Source organism: Bidens hawaiensis, unplaced genomic scaffold (genome assembly GCF_021521415.1).
Source record: "Bidens hawaiensis isolate Kalapana, Puna unplaced genomic scaffold, B.hawaiensis_p1.1 tig00026643_1, whole genome shotgun sequence".
In the NCBI taxonomy this organism is placed as follows: Eukaryota; Viridiplantae; Streptophyta; class Magnoliopsida; order Asterales; family Asteraceae; genus Bidens; species Bidens hawaiensis.
This window is the reverse complement of record NW_027494292.1, coordinates 284,737-300,774: the sequence shown is the minus strand read 5'-3', so window position 1 is coordinate 300,774 and position 16,038 is coordinate 284,737. Positions and strand designations below refer to the sequence as shown.

The 16,038-nt window shown below is 43.6% G+C and overlaps 1 protein-coding gene across 1 annotated transcript; it reads right to left on the bottom strand.

The window, feature by feature from the left end:
- Positions 1-434: 434 nt before the first annotated feature.
- Positions 435-14,266, bottom strand: LOC143573793 (uncharacterized). Its single transcript, XM_077058592.1, has 4 exons — positions 14,192-14,266; positions 13,906-14,023; positions 751-842; positions 435-638 (listed from the first exon to the last, which is right to left on the bottom strand). Exons 1-4 carry the CDS (start codon positions 14,205-14,207, stop codon positions 574-576), a joined length of 291 nt encoding a protein of 96 aa, XP_076914707.1. The 5' UTR covers positions 14,208-14,266; the 3' UTR covers positions 435-573.
- Positions 14,267-16,038: the final 1,772 nt, after the last annotated feature.

Sequence of the window (16,038 nt, the reverse complement as noted above, 5' to 3'; positions counted from 1 at the left end):
GGGGAGTGGAGGTGACTGCTAAGAGAATGAACTAAACAAACACAAAAATATGTGAGAGCCAATGGTCCAAGAGAAGGTCCTTTCAATGTATGATAAAGACTCCTTATATAGGGACTCCATGGCTAGCATCATGAACCCTAACCTTTATTGGGCCAGGCCCGGTCAGGGGTTACCTCCACAAACCTCCAGCCCAATGAGCCTAATTAGTAGACAATAATAATAATGTAATAAACATAACATATTATGTAATATATAAAAAGTCGTACCGGGTTTGACGTACCTACACCTACAGTGTTTAAAACCAAGAAAGCATTTCTTTCTCAAAAGAGAGTTACAATATGATTGCAGAAAACAGTATCATTAAAGAAAAAAACAATTAGAAAGACGAATTAAAAACTTTGGTGCAGTAATTATTCATCATTCAAAGATATCTAAAATCCAGAAAATTAAAGTAGTATATAGACAATAACACTGTTGTTAATATGTAGGTCAACATTACAATTTTAACAAGCCATAGAAGTCAACGGAAACAAAAGACAGCTTTCATAGAAAACAGCAAGAAACAGTCTAAATTCACACATTGCTTTGCTTATAGTACTTAGTGTCCAGAACTTGTTTACCACACATTGCACAAACCCCTGCATTCACAATCATTGATAACATTTTATGTTATTATACAACTTTGTAAAGATGATGAAAGTTAAAAATGAGAAACGAAAGAATAGATATGGATTATAATGTGACATTTACCTTTAGAGTAGGCACATGTATGGCAATACTTGCCATTTTGGTGCACTTGCTGCTTGCAGATGATACACTTGGTTGTTCCTAATGGTGACCATCTACAAACAAAAATAAAATAATAATATTAGTTACACAAAATGTTAAATTTGATCAATCACATGCTGCTCTTTGTGCATAGTTGCATATTTTGACTTATAGGTGTCAATTTCAACCTGTTTACTTTTCAATGGGTTGTGTATGCAAGTTAACAACGGGTCAAACTGGTCAAGCAGGATGAGAGTTGTCCAAAGTGTATCCAAAATAGAATTATCCAAAAAAATAAGATTATCAACATATATATTAGTTATTTTGAACGGAAAAAGTGTTTCAAGTTAACACTCAACACAATCCAATTTGACCCACTACCCAATGCACCAACCCGTTTGTTTTCAACCTATAAACAATCGAGTCAAGTAGAACTGTAGAAGTGAAGGTAGCGTAACTCCTTTGTACTGATTTAAACTACCAATCATCATGAAACTATACCTGACTAAACTCATGCGCATCTTCACTAGAAGCTTCGATACATATTCTCTTATTTTCTTTAACATAACTCTATGATAATCTACTTATTTTGTTTGTGTTGCACTGTTGCTAGTTACTTTTTATGAATATGAAGTTCAAGCATAGGCCGGGTCTAACCCCTCGTGGGAAACATCTCTTGTACTGTATGTCACTATTAGCCGCTACCTACTCACCAACTCCTGTCATACCACGTGCATAGCCTGCAGTTGGTGGAAAAGGAATATTACACAGCAGGCCTGGTCACTGTCAGCCGCTGCCTACCCACCAACTACCAGCATGGCACGTGTGTAGGCCACAGTTGGTAGAACAGGAATACTATTCAACCGGCTATACCCTCTTGGAAACCTACCTTCGGCTATAAATACCCCAAATGGTATGATCATCTCATCTTATCTTGTATCTTACATCTTATACCTATATCTGCTCTAGCAATCTCTTAATATACCCTTATATTCAAGAGCAATCTAGTCTGATTCTCACGCGGAGGGTGGTCACAAGGAGGTACCCCCCCCCTTCTCAGTGACGAGCTCACGGTGTCTGTTTTGCAGGTTATCAGAAGAACCATCTTTGCCGGGTCTAACCCATCGTGGGAAACATCTATTTAACCCCCAGATTATCCGTAATCTGCCCGGGGTCGATTGGTGTTTCTTCATTGGCGCCATCCGTGCATAAAAGCTAGAACTTCATTTCTTTTCAGTTTTTTCAAACTTCTGGAAAGATGGTTAAAGAAACTCCGGTAACCACAACCCCAGCTACTGGGGGGAATACCGGCGACTACACAGTTTTTACGAACACTACCCCGGTTACCCAAGCCGGGGCAAGTGCAGTAAATTTTACAAACACTACCCCAGTTACCCAAGCTGGGGCAAGTGCAGTAAACAATCGCTCACTGGGATTCACCGATACCCAGTTAGAGAGACAACGAACGAGGCTCCCCCGCCAAACACTCGATGAAGTTAAAGCGTGGGCGGAAGCACGTCAAAATGAATTCAAGCTGAGTTGGATGAACGCTTACGTTTACTCCAACAGGCTGATGAATTCGTAGAGTACTTTGACGATGATTCGGAGGAATCCGATAGTGACGCAAACCCTCGTCATAGGGCGAAAGGGAAGCGTAAGGAAACGGACTCCCAACCGAGAAGGCATTTTGGAAAAACCTTTAAACCAAAAAACGCGGGTGGAAACCCACGTGACTTCAAAACATTTAGACCAACTGCGGCAAATGCGGGAACGTCCAAATTTGCAAGGGACATTGCGGAAGCAATCGCCCCGAAAAGTGCCAAACAGATGTCCAACATCGGCACTTACGATGGTATATCTGATCCAGACGATCATTTAAACAGATTCATAGCGGGGGCAACCGTCAGTAATTGGACGGAACCTACGTGGTGTTACATGTTCCAAATGACGCTTGTTGGGCCAGCTAGAGCATGGTTCGATCGTCTACCGGTCAACCACATCTACGACTGGGCAGACTTCCAACAGAAGTTTAGCCAACACTTCAGCCAACAAAGAAAGTATACCGAAGAGCAATGGACAATCCTCAAATGCATTCGAGAGGAAGATGAATCTTTGCCAGACTTCATCACTCGCTTCAACTCAAAGAAGCTAAGTCTGGGTAATATTAGCGAAGATCTTGTTCGCGCTGCTTTCATCCAGGGCACGAACGACCCAGAGCTCATCCGCACCTTAACGGGTAAAGATGGCATGCCATCCACATGGGATGCCATCATGATAGCAGCTAAACGCTTTGTGGAAACGGAGAAGCAACTGGGTAGAGATCTCCCCCAGAGCACAAACCTCTACACCCAGAAAACAAGAGAAGACAACGTCCCTTACCGCCCGATTAAACAAAAAGCGGAAGCTAGGCATTTGGCAGTCAAGGGTAAACTTTGACACCTCATCCGGCTTGCAACATCGGTTAGGCGGAAGGGATAACATACAGTCGAACCAGAACTCCAGATGGACGCCACTCACCAAAAGCGTCACCGAGATATTCGCCACTGAGGAGCTCCCATGGCCAAAGGCTCCAATAATCCGACATCGTCACAATGCTGATCGGAGCAAATACTGTGACTTTCACAGGACAAAAGGCCACAACACTGAAGAATGCACAGACGTAAAGGACATCGTCGAAGCATTTGTCAGAGATGGGACGCTCGCACACCTCGTGGCGTAACGAACGCTGAGCAGGCTGATGCGTGTAGAACCCCAGCTGGGGAAAACACGAATAAAATTGCAGCTTCAATGCCGAAGACTACATACTGCGTAAACAACGAGATCCCGAACCAGGTGCATATCGGCTCGATGGCACTCCCATCACAACAACATGGAAGGGAGCTCAATTACACAGTTTGCATGTAGATCAATTCCAAATTTGTAAAGAAAAGGCCCAGAGCCACTTCTAATGGAAATGATTCTCCTTAAAACATCGACGCTGATGATTTTACATTTATATTTATGAACTTTCCACACGGATATGCCGGTCTTCACCGCATACATAAGTGTGAAAGAAGTCGTGCGTGGGGAAGGCGGAAAAACCCGCATAAACCCAAAAAACGCAAACCTTCACGCAGGTCAGTCATAGGTAAAGTTCAGTCATCCCACTAAATGAAAGTGCCGGTCCTAACCGCACGAATCATGATAGAGGAAACTGAACACTAACCTATTAACAATCGCGCGTCGAACGGTTAATTTACTCAACACTGATATGCCGGTTTTCACCGCATAATTACGTGGAAAGTCGTTGCGTGGGGAAGGCGGCAAAACCCGCATAAACCCAAAAAACGGCAAACCTTCACGCAGGTCAGTCATAGGTAAACTTTGGTCATCCAACTAAATGAAAGTGCCGGTCCTAACCGCACAAATCATGAGAGGAAACCGAACCTATTGACAACCGCGCGTCGAACGGTTAACTTATTCAAAATACTTTAGAAAATTTCTAACAGAAGGATGAGGAAAACCTCCACGCAGGTTAGATGTAGGTAAAGTTTAGCCATCCTACTAAGTGCAAGTGACGGTCCTACCCGCACAATCAGGAAAGAGGAAGCAAAACTTCAACCTATTATCTACCACGTTCAAAGGTTAACTTATTCTAAACACTTAGAAAATTTCTAAAAAGATGAGGAAAACCTCCACGCAGGTCAGATATAGGTAAAGTTTAGCCATCCTACTAAGTGCAAGTGACGGTCCTACCCGCACAATCACGAAGGAGGAAGCAAAACTTCAACCTATTATCTACCACGTTCAAAGGTTAACTTATTCTAAACACTTGGAAAATTGCTAATTTAAACTAAAGTATGCATGAGCAAGTCATATAACGTTTATAAAGCAAGTCATCCAGTGAAAGTAGCGGTCTTACCCGCACAAAGATTTATATTTCATAATATTCATTACAAGGGCCGGGTAACTACCCGCCTACAAGAATATAAATCTATACAAGCTAAACCTATCCTAACAGTGGGAAGGGATCTTCAGGATCAAGCTTCAGGACCACTTCCACTTGGACCAGCACCATCAGTAGAGCGTGGCGGTTCAAGGAAAGCTTTAAGGATAGCTAGCCCATCATCAGCAGCAGCAACTTCGTTCACCTTCTCCACCACCGGATGCGGGAAAGCGGCATACTGATTCACTGCTTGGTCAAACAGCTTCAGTATCCACATCATACAAAGGGAAGTTGGAAGGCGGGATGCCTTTCCCAACGAACCCTAGACCAAGCAGGAAGCCGGCCTTTTCCCCATCCTCATGAGAAGCGTTGAGGGCTGCGCTCATGGCATCGTCGTATGATGTGTCCGTGAAGACTCGATGCACAACCTACAAAAAAAATATACAAGTATCAAAACCTTTTCTATTTACAAAGAAAAGCGTGAAGACATTACGAAGCTAAGCTTACCTGAGACAACGCTTCTCGAAGAAGCCATTCCTTGGTAACCAGAGCTTCCTGGAGGGCAGCTTGAGCTTGGTTACGGGCGCGTTCGGCTTCACTTTTGTTAAGGTTGGCAAGCAACACTTCTTTAGCCGAAGCCTCTTCAACGCCCTTTAGCTTCCGCTCAGTATGGTCAAGCACCCCCCTCTGGTCCAAGATCTCTTGGAGCTTCTTGGCGTCTTCCATCGCCAAGGCATCATGAGCCTGTTGGAGCGCCTCTAGTTTGGCTCTAAGTTCCTCATTCTCGAGGCGTAAAGGCTCAGCAACAGCTTCAGCCTTGGTGGCCCTCTCGGTTGCGTTCCGTGCAGTTTCCTTAGCCAGCCGAAGCTGTTCGTTAACAGCTTGGGCAGCCTTGGAACGGGCCTCGAGCCGGGCCTGAACTTCAACCTCGAGGGCCTTGAAGGCCTTCTCCTTTTCCGCAGCCACTGCGGTAAGCCTCCTATTCTCCTCCCGGACAGCCCGCGCCTGAGCTACTTCTTGGATGCGAGCTGCTTTTAACTTGTCGTTTTCACGACAAAGCAGCTCGACGCGCGGCTGCATCCGGGCCAGGAGAACCAGAAGCTCATTGGTTAGCCTACCCTCCTGGTAGCTAGCCATGGCTTCCCCCAACGCACCACTGGGAGCTGCGTGACGAGCCCACTCCACGCACTCCACAGGCGTGCGAAGGGTTGTTCCTCGGCGGATGTTCCATCGTGGAACATACACTTCATTGGAATCCGACACTGCAAAAAACAAAAAGCAGTTAGGAAAAGATGATATATATAAAAAAAAAAAAAAAGGCCAAAAGAACCCTACGCAACTGTAGGGTCGACAACAGGCCGATAGCCGCCAAACCCATCACCTGAACCCAAGGGAAATCCATCCAAGAGGTCAGGCAGATGGGAAGGAGGCAGAGGTTGGCGAGAAGCCCCAAGCATACCTGGAGGATCGGCCGTAGCTGCCGAAGTCGGAGGAGGCATGGAGGCCGCCGCGGTAGAAACCAACGGAGGTGAACTCACCGGAGGTGAACTCACAACCGTGGTCGCCGCTGCGGAAGTACCCGCAGGAATAGTCACCGCCGACTCAGTAACAGATTCAGTAAATATGGCACTGACAGCCGGCGGAGATGTCATCGCAGTTGGAACAGTTGGCTCAACTGGGTGAGCAACTGAACCAACAACTGAAGCAGGCGTAGCCGCCTGGGTCATCGCCTCGGGTAGGTTGACCAAACATAGAGATGGTCAAAAAAACCGGTTCCCCAACCGGTTTGCCGGTTTAAACCGGAAACCGGTTTTTTAAAAACCGGTTTGACCGGTTTACAAACCGCCGGTTCGTATTTCGGTTACAAGTTTTAGATCCAAAACCGGTTAACGAACCGGTTAATGAAAAAACCGTTTTTTTTTAATAACCGGTTATGGAGAAACCGGTTAACCGGTTTATAAATAAAACAGGTTTTTGACCGTTGTGGAAAAACCGGTTAACCGGTTAAAAACCGGTTTTGAACGTTGTATAACGGCTATATGCCCGTTTTTTTTTTGACCGTTTTTTTTTTTACCATTTTACCCCCACAAACATCTATATATAGTTTAGGTTGGGTATTGGTTAGATCACACTCGATTATACAACTCCAAACGCTCTAAACGTTTATTTCATACGCGATTATTTTGTTATCTCACGCTCAATTATACCACATTACTACTCCATACGCTCTTATTTCGTAGTCGATTATCATGGCCTCCCAAAGTGCTGCTTCATCCGTCAACATGGGTGCCTCGAACACGGGAGAAACGGTCGTTCGGGTCATCCCCACGAAACGAAACCAAGATGTTTGGCAACATTTCGACCTATGCGAAATGTCTAACGGTAGCCAAAAAGCTCGATGCAAACATTGTTTGAAGTTTTATGGCAAAGATGCAAACTCCACTTTAAAAGCGCATGTACAAAGGCCCTTTTGCAATGCCTTGAAGGACGAATCGGGAAGTAGTTCGCAGCCGGAGATGACGAATCAAGGAGCGGTGTTTACGTACGACCTTGAAGCGGTACGTCAAAAGTTTTCAAACTTTGTGATTCAACAAGGTCTTCCTTTCAACCACTTCGACAACCCTCAATTCACGGAGATGATGCAAAACTATGTTCAACCACGCTACCAACACGTAAGTCGTTCGACCCTTAGAAGAGATTGTCTTAAAGCATGGAAAGACGCTAAATCCGAACTAATTTATACTTTTCAAACTTACAAACTGGTGTAAACTTAACAACGGATGTGTGGTCGGCACCTCATGGTTCGCCCGACTCATACATTTGTGTGACGGCTCATTGGGTTGACCCCGAGTCGTGGCAAATGATGAAACGAACCGTTGCGTTTCTATTGTTTGATTACCCGCACACGGGTAGAAATATTTTTAAAATCTTGGATAAAGTCATTCGACAATACAAGATTGAACATAAAATCTTTTCAATTTCGTTTGATAACGCGTCCAACAATACGGCCGCGGTTGGCCATTTAAAATTAAAGTATAAACCTATTTGTGATGGAGCGTTTTTTCATAGCCGATGCATTGCACATATTATCAACTTGGCCGTGCAAGATGGGTTAAACGTGATCGAAACGCAAAGAAACAATTTTAAAAGAATGTTACGAGATGTTTTTAGCAACAATCAAACATTTTCAAGATACTAAAAATTTTGTGTAGAAGCTAATTGTCAATGGTTGGGGCCAAATTGGGATTGTCCAACAAGATGGAACTCGACTTGTAATATGTTTGAAAATATTTTCAAGAACTACCCGCTGTTTTGACATGTGCTGCTGCGTTAAACCCTTGCATCAATGTTGGTGGTGTTGAAGCTTTAATAGAAAAAATTTGTGATGAGCTAGAGTTAAACGACGATCAAAACCCCTATTATAGCCAAACTTTAAAAAATGCTTTCAACACCACCTTGTCAAACATGTATGATGTCTACCTTACAAAATACGGGTCGTCTTCCCAAATTCATGACTCGTTAAGAGCTGTTGCCCAATCCCAATCCCAAACCGACCTTGAAATGGGGATGTACTACATGATTTGGGAAGACGCCGGTAAACGTCAAAAGGTAAACACCCCAAGCAGTGAACTTGGAAGGTATGGTGGTACCAACTTTGTGAAACACATGACTCCGGATGAATTTAGAAGTCTTGATTTGCTGGCTTGGTGGAGAGGTAAGGAGGATGAGTTTCCGATCCTCGCCGCCATGGCCAAAGATTTACTAACGGTCCAAGCTTCCACGGTAGCTTCGGAGTCTGCTTTTTCTGTTTCTGGCAGGGTTATATCGATTAGGAGGACTCGACTCACTCCACCAGCTATAGAGATGTCGATTTGCTACAAGGATTACTTGGACTCTTTAGATAGCGCACAACATCAACGCTCACTCGAGGGGGAAATGGAGTATGAAGCGGGCTTGTATGAAGACGAGGTCAATGAAGGACACACTCAACCAATGACCGATGAAGAAGCCGCGTACGATGATTACCTAAGAAATAGCTCGGGATCGGGTAGCGAAGAAAATTAGTTATGTGTTTGTATTTTTGAGTTACGAATATGCGATAACGATTTAATGTTTGTATTTTTAATGTAAAAACTATAAATGAAAGTTATGTGTTTTTAATCTTTGGTTTGTTGAAAACACATTCACCAACACACACTCATACTCATCTTCCAAGCAAAGAACCCTAACAACGAAACCAAAGAATGGCTTCGGTCAGTCCGTTTTGCCTTGTAGTTACCGGTTTGTTTATACTGTGAAAAAATAATGGTTATTAAAAAAAAAAAAAAAAAAAAAACCGGTTAACCTAAAAACCGGTTATTAAAAAACCGGTTAATAAAAAAACCGGTTTATTAACTGGTTCTAACCGGTTTCTAAACCGGTCCTAACCGGTTTATCCGGTTAGGGTTTTGACAGACAAAAACCGGTTATTAACCGGTCCGGTTAATTTTCCGGGCAAAAAAAAACCGGTCCGGTTAATAACCGAACCGGTTTTTTAAAAAAAAACGATTTGTGCACCTCTGACCAAACCTACCGTCATGGGTCCGGAGGTGCTCCTCCCCGCTCCACCCTGGAATGCGATAGCATCCACGCCTGCACAAAGAAGATATAAGTATAATGGCGGAAAGATATGAAGTTAAAAAGAAGTTTGTACTTACGGGTTTTCTTGAGCCTAAAAGTGCGAACAGGCGGGGACGAACCCGATGGAGCCGGCCTCTTCACGCCGCTCACCGTCGTTGTCCTGGGCTGCTCAGAGGGGACGGTCGTCTCAGCCTCCGGAGCAGTGGTCTTATCACCACCAGGGTTCCCCGCCACCTCCTCGCTGTCAGTCTCTGAATCAGACCGAGGCACCGGATCGGCAGTGGAGGCAACCTTCGCCTTCCCCTTCCCGCCGGCAGCCTTCTTCTTCCGCACCAACGGAGGACCATCTGCGGATTCCTCATCAGAACACAAGATTAGAGGAATTCCAGCAGAGGTTTCAGCATTGAGGGGTCGAGGGTTGAATAACTCCTTACCTGGCCGCCTGGCGCTCAGGATCTCGTGGCCTGGCGGGTAGACCTCCACGAACCGATCCGCCGTCTGTTCAAGGATGGGCAACTCGTTCTCATCTAGAGCACGAGTACCCATCCGAGCGGGACTATCAGCCTCCCGCGGATGCAGGAGCGACTGCAAGTCATTCCCCTCTGAAACAAAAGAAAAACAGTTAGAAGACAAACCTATATAAACAAAGAAGACAGAGCATACCGTAAGGGACAGAGTTCAAACCGTATTCGAGGACGATGGGAACCTGTGACGCCTCCTTCCACACCCGGCTCATCCCAAGCATCACCATCCCAGACTCCGCAAAGTGGTATACCGGAGTCTGGACACGGGAGATCTTGGCGAACCACTCCGCCTCCTGGTAGTTGAGGGCGTGAAGGGCGGGGAGTGCTCTCCCATTCTTAAAGGTCATCGCAAGAGGGATGACGCGAGCGGAGATATAAAAAAACTCACGCTTCCACGACCGAAGACTGCGCTCGGTAGCGCAGATCTTCAACCCCTTGATCCGATTGACCAAGGTGTACCACCCCTGGATGCACCTCCAAGAATAGAAGGTCATCAACCGGTCAGCATGGGGCTCCACGCCCAGAATGAGGCACACCCACTCAAAGTGGCGGATCTTGGCGATCGCCATCGGGTGTACCTCCGTCAGATGCACGCTGTGCCTCTCCAAGACACGGTATACAAACTTCGTCAATGGGAACCTGAGATTCCCATAAACGAAGAATGCAGCGTACACCCTTGGTGTGGCTCCGGAAACTCAGGCTCGAACGGCTCGAGCATGAACTTCCGGACGATGTACTGAAAAAGCTCGGCAGGAAGAGCGCACTGGCACTCGCCAGCAGTGCTCTTGTCGTCCTTATCAGAAGTGGACGACGGATTCTCGACGAACACGTCACACTTCTCGGCTAAAGAAGACATGTTTGGATGTACAGAAAAACGATTTCAGAAGAATGCTCGACGGAATAGTGAGTATTCGCCGGAAATCGTTTAGAAGATGAAGAGAAGTGAAAGTGTGGATTGCAAAGGACCCTCTCCCCCTTTATATACTCATCGCAATTAATGCGATGAATTTAATGCGGAAGGGAGAGAAATCGCAGGTGCAATGAAACTATGACACGTGGCAAAGTGCAAGTTGGCAACAGCTGTTGAAAGTACGCGTGCCATTAATTTCGCGGCCACGCGCCCTAAAAATCGCGCCCACGCGTCTGAAAAAGTGTCTGGAATGACCATGTACTGTCACGTCACCATAACTTCCTGCACGTCCTGACACAGTCAGAAGAAACCGTCGGACGACATTTCAACAGTTTGGACTGTTCTTATCCTTTCACCAACTCTTCGAATTTCAAAATTTCAAAAAGATTCAAAAGTAAGCGGGAAAATACCCCTTACCTTGGCAACCAAGTAACTGTAAGACAGGTGCGAGTACAGTGTTAAGGCAAAACCCTTCACATACTTAGCACCTGCAGGGAATTGAAGCCAAGAATACCTCGGCGACCAAGTAACTATAAGACGGGTGCGGGTACAGTGTAAAGGCAAAACCCTTCACATACTTAGCACCCGCAGGGAATTGACGCCAGGAATACCTTGGAAGTAAAGTAACCGTAAGACGAGTGCGGGTACAGTGTCAAGGCAAAACCCTTCACATACCTAGCGCTCCGCAGGGAATTGAAACCAAGAAGGATCTTCTGGGCAATGCTTGCGGAAACGGGAATAACATCCCCGCATAGCGGGAACGTCGAGAACTACATTGTTTGAAGCTCCAAGATGGAATTGGTGGTTTTAACATAATTGATCACTATGTTCAAAACTACCAAAACCTCATGGAGAATCCACACAAGTGGGACTCAACGCTCCTGACTTGCGAGGAGGTTACAGACCTACCCGCATCATACCCAAAGATCAAGCAGGAAAGTCGGGAATTTCTGCAAGTGACATAAGGACTTCCGCGGGAAGAATCCCCATGGAAAACCTTAAAACTAAACCCTTTTCAAAAACCCTTTGCTTAAGTCCAAAAGTTCACCTCACTTATTAAACACTCATGAGAAGAACATTGGACTAGGGGGACTTGAAGAGGTAGGTCCCAACAGAGCCCAGTTGGACCCACAGAACTCACCTTGAAGAGAGACGTCTGCGCAGAAACCAACTGGATCCGCAAGACCCACCATGCTCAGAGACGTGACGTCCTTACGCGCAGTACGCAAGCTGTTCCCGCAGGAAATGCCTCCCAATGGTGAAGTACTCCGCCTGTTCCCGCAGCTGCGGATACAAGCCATCAGGGAAGGCCACCCGCGCAGCAAGGCTACACGCACAAGGCACTTAGCTCTCAATAATTCAGTAGTCACCTGAAGGAATGAGCAAAGCCGGGAACAATCCCGCACAAAGGCGGGAGGGGGAATACTCCCGCCCAAATGAGCCAGTCCGTACGATACTAGAAGATCTTTTGTACTGTACCTGACGAGGTATGGGCAAAAGATCTGACCAGAGATACGACAGCCCATTGACAACAGTATGGCGAGCAGCATGCTCTTGTACTGTATGTCACTATTAGCCGCTACCTACTCACCAACTCCTGTCATACCACGTGCATAGCCTGCAGTTGGTGGAAAAGGAATAGTACACAGCAGGCCTGGTCACTGTCAGCCGCTGCCTACCCACCAACTACCAGCATGGCACGTGCGTAGGCCACAGTTGGTAGAATAGGAATACTATTCAACCGGCTATACCCTCTTGGAAACCTACCTTCGGCTATAAAGACCCCAAATGGTATGATCATCTCATCTTATCTTGTATCTTACATCTTATACCTGATATCTGCTCTAGCAATCTCTTAATATACCCTTATATTCAAGAGCAATCTAGTCTGATTCTCACGCCGGAGGGTGGTCACAAGGAGGTACCCCCCTTCTCAGTGACGAGCTCACGGTGTCTGTTTTGCAGGTTATCAGAAGAACCATCTTTGCCGGGTCTAACCCCTCGTGGGAAACATCTATTTAACCCCAGATTATCCGTAATCTGCCCGGGGTCGATTAGTGTTTCTTCAGCGGTAATGCTATATCTAAGAGATGAACTATGACTATATCAACTCACTTTTTAAGAGAGTTGGTGAAGACGTGAGGTATCAAGTGTGAAAAAAATAGAATAAAAATAGTCTCCACATGGATAAATCAATATCCTCCATAAGTAATGATGCCTAAAGTGCCACTATGCTAACACTCAGTACATACACACACAGTTTAAAGAAAGGACCAACCTATACAAACTCGTGTACAAGAGCTGTATGTATCCACTTACTCGTATTTAAGGCACTATCATTAGTCATTTTCCAGATAATTAAATCCCTTTTCGCTACTTTTAGAATGTTAATTTCAGCATTAATGTACATCGCAAAAACCAGTGCCCACTAAATTACCAGTATAATTTACAGGCTTCCAACAGTTACCAATACAATATATAATCATAATTAGGGATGCAAACGAGCCAAGCCACTCACAAGCGACTCAAGCTCGAATCGATAAAAAGCTCAAAACGAGCTGAGCCCAAGCCTCAAATAAAGCTCGTTTAGTTATTGAGCCCGAGCTTGAGTCTTGTAAGGGATCCTCGTTCAGGCTCGTCGAGCCTTACCAAGCTTTGTGTTTTTGAAGTTCGACCTCTTTTTGACTTCTATGTATTAATTTTACATAGCACAATCGAGTTAAAGCCGAGCTTTGGATCGTTAAAGGTTTTTCTCAATATATATAAAAATACGTAAAAATGTATATAAAATATAAATTATTTAATTAACTAACAATAAATGCACCGAGACCGAGCTCGAGCTTTAAAATATGAGCTCGAAAAGAGGCGAGCTCGAGCTCTCATAGGTCAAAACGCCTAGTTGAGCTCGGGCTCCGCTCGGCTTGTTTACACCCTTAATTCAAAATAAAGGCATAATTAAATACAACTCATCTCACATCCTAACAATTGTAACCCTTAGGCCAACAATCAAATGCTTAGTCAACGGATCACGAATACCTAAAGGTTATAAAACCGGCTGAATCGTTACCTATTATCATTTTCACATCCCTGTGGTTGAAGATGAATTCATTCAATGGCTTAAAGTTTATAGGGGGGGTTTGGTGGTTGAATGGTGGTACCTGTTTTTCTTGGAGAGAAGCTTGTTTTCGTTGATCTTACGGCCACCGCCTTCGGTAGTGTTGCTTGCTCCTTCTTTCCACTTATCTGGCACTATCACTTTCGCCAATTTCTTCTCACCTGTTTCAATTTACCCCTAAATTAATTATAAACCCTAGATAGATATTTTGAATAAAAGCGAATCGAATTTTGAATAATAAACGAAACATACATCACATCAATATCATTGCAAACGAATGAAAATACATATTTTGCTTAGAAGAGTACGGATCAAGATTAAAGACTTACACTTGTCGCAAACCATTGTGGATGTTATTGGATTTCCTGGGAGAAGAGAAACGAATCAATAATATACATAATAATCGCCCCAGTTGTTAGAGTTTTTTTTAAAGGAGGGAAAAGAAAGGAACAGGAGGGATTATATTAATATATTTTTTAATTAATTATCTTTTTAAAAATAGGATAATTACTAAGGATAACTATTTCTTAATATAGTTGTTTTTTTCATTCCTTTAATTTTCTTCAAACTCAACAACACAACTAATTAAAAAAAATTTCTTCCATTCCTTTCCCTTTTTTGTCCCTCCCTCTCATTTCCTTGGTTAAAAAACTCAGTAACAACCCGAACATGTTAATTGGTATTTAAATCCGATGGGAAACCTCTTTTTTTAAATTACGAAAATACCCTTAATATTACATTATTATAATATAGAAAGACAACCTTTCAGCTTCTTGGTGAGAGAGACGCCGTAAAATTTGTTGCCCTCATAATTTCTCCGATCAACTCCGGCGACCATCTCAAGCGTTCCGATATTTGTCTACCTGGCGCCACTCTACCTTCAATTGCAATTAATTGAATTGAACGGTTACGGTGCAATTACAATACATCATCAGTCTTCAATTGGATGGTGCAATCATCGTCAATCTTCAATAGGATGAAATTGAAATGAAATCACTTGAAGCATGGGACCAACCACCGGCAGCTTACTGTCAATCTTCTCCCCTTCAATCGCTTCTGAACACGACGCAATTGGACGGTATGTATGTGTAACTTTTGGCTATTAAACTTGAATTGTGTGAAATTGGGACTAGATCTGATAATATGTTTTAATTAACAAAAACATTTAGGTCCAAATTCATTATTTTGGACCAGTTTTCTGGCCTAAAAATTAAACCCGGATTGCAAAACTGAATCACAAACTTAAAAACCCCAAACCAAACGGTTTTCAAAAACCAAAATTTCGATTTGGTTTGAACATGAAACCGACCCATGGACACCTATATAATTTTCTTTTATACTAATGAATGCGTGACCAAAGTTGCAGCATTTGCGTTTTGTATGTTTACGAACATTGTGTCAACTGGATTTAAAGTTAGACTTGAACTACCTGGGAAGTTTTTCTGTTCTTGGACGACCATTGGAATTTCCCATTGGATCCTTAAGTTGATTCGAAGAGGGTTAACAGATGCGTTGAACGCCCTAGCACGCGTCTTGTATTCATTGTGTTAGAATGTGATAATACATTATATTAAAATTTTGCATGCATTATTATTATAGAATAAATTAACTTGAGTACACCCGAAACCTTATAATAAAGTTATAATAGTGTATCAACAATAATGTATTCTGATTTCTAAATTTGCATAGAGCAAGACTATTTTGGATCAGCAGCCTATTAGATGGAAATTTCACGATGAGGATTATGTATGAGCAGTTCCAGAACCTTGTTTGAATATAATATATTTAAAAGCATATTTTAGTGTTACTCTGTAGCATAAAGAAGTCTTGTTTATTATGCAAAATTCATCTATGCAACAGTAAAGATAAAATTAATAACCGAAAGTGCTATGTCATACACGTGCTTCTTTGTGAACAATAGTTGTGTATCTTGTTTTGTTTTTTTTTTTTTTAATTTGATTCCGCTTGAAATGTACAAGAATTCGAACAAAAAAAGTTGGTTGTTGGTGAAGTAGGCGCGTGGGGCGAAATATAGACGCCTAGATGGGCCGCATTAAACTAACCAGACGGCCATATGCAGCTACAGGTAACTAAAAATTTTTCTTAAAGCTCTTACAAAAAATTTATATTATTTTATGCTTTTAACAGTTCTTTTTATTTTGTTTAGTAGCTAATT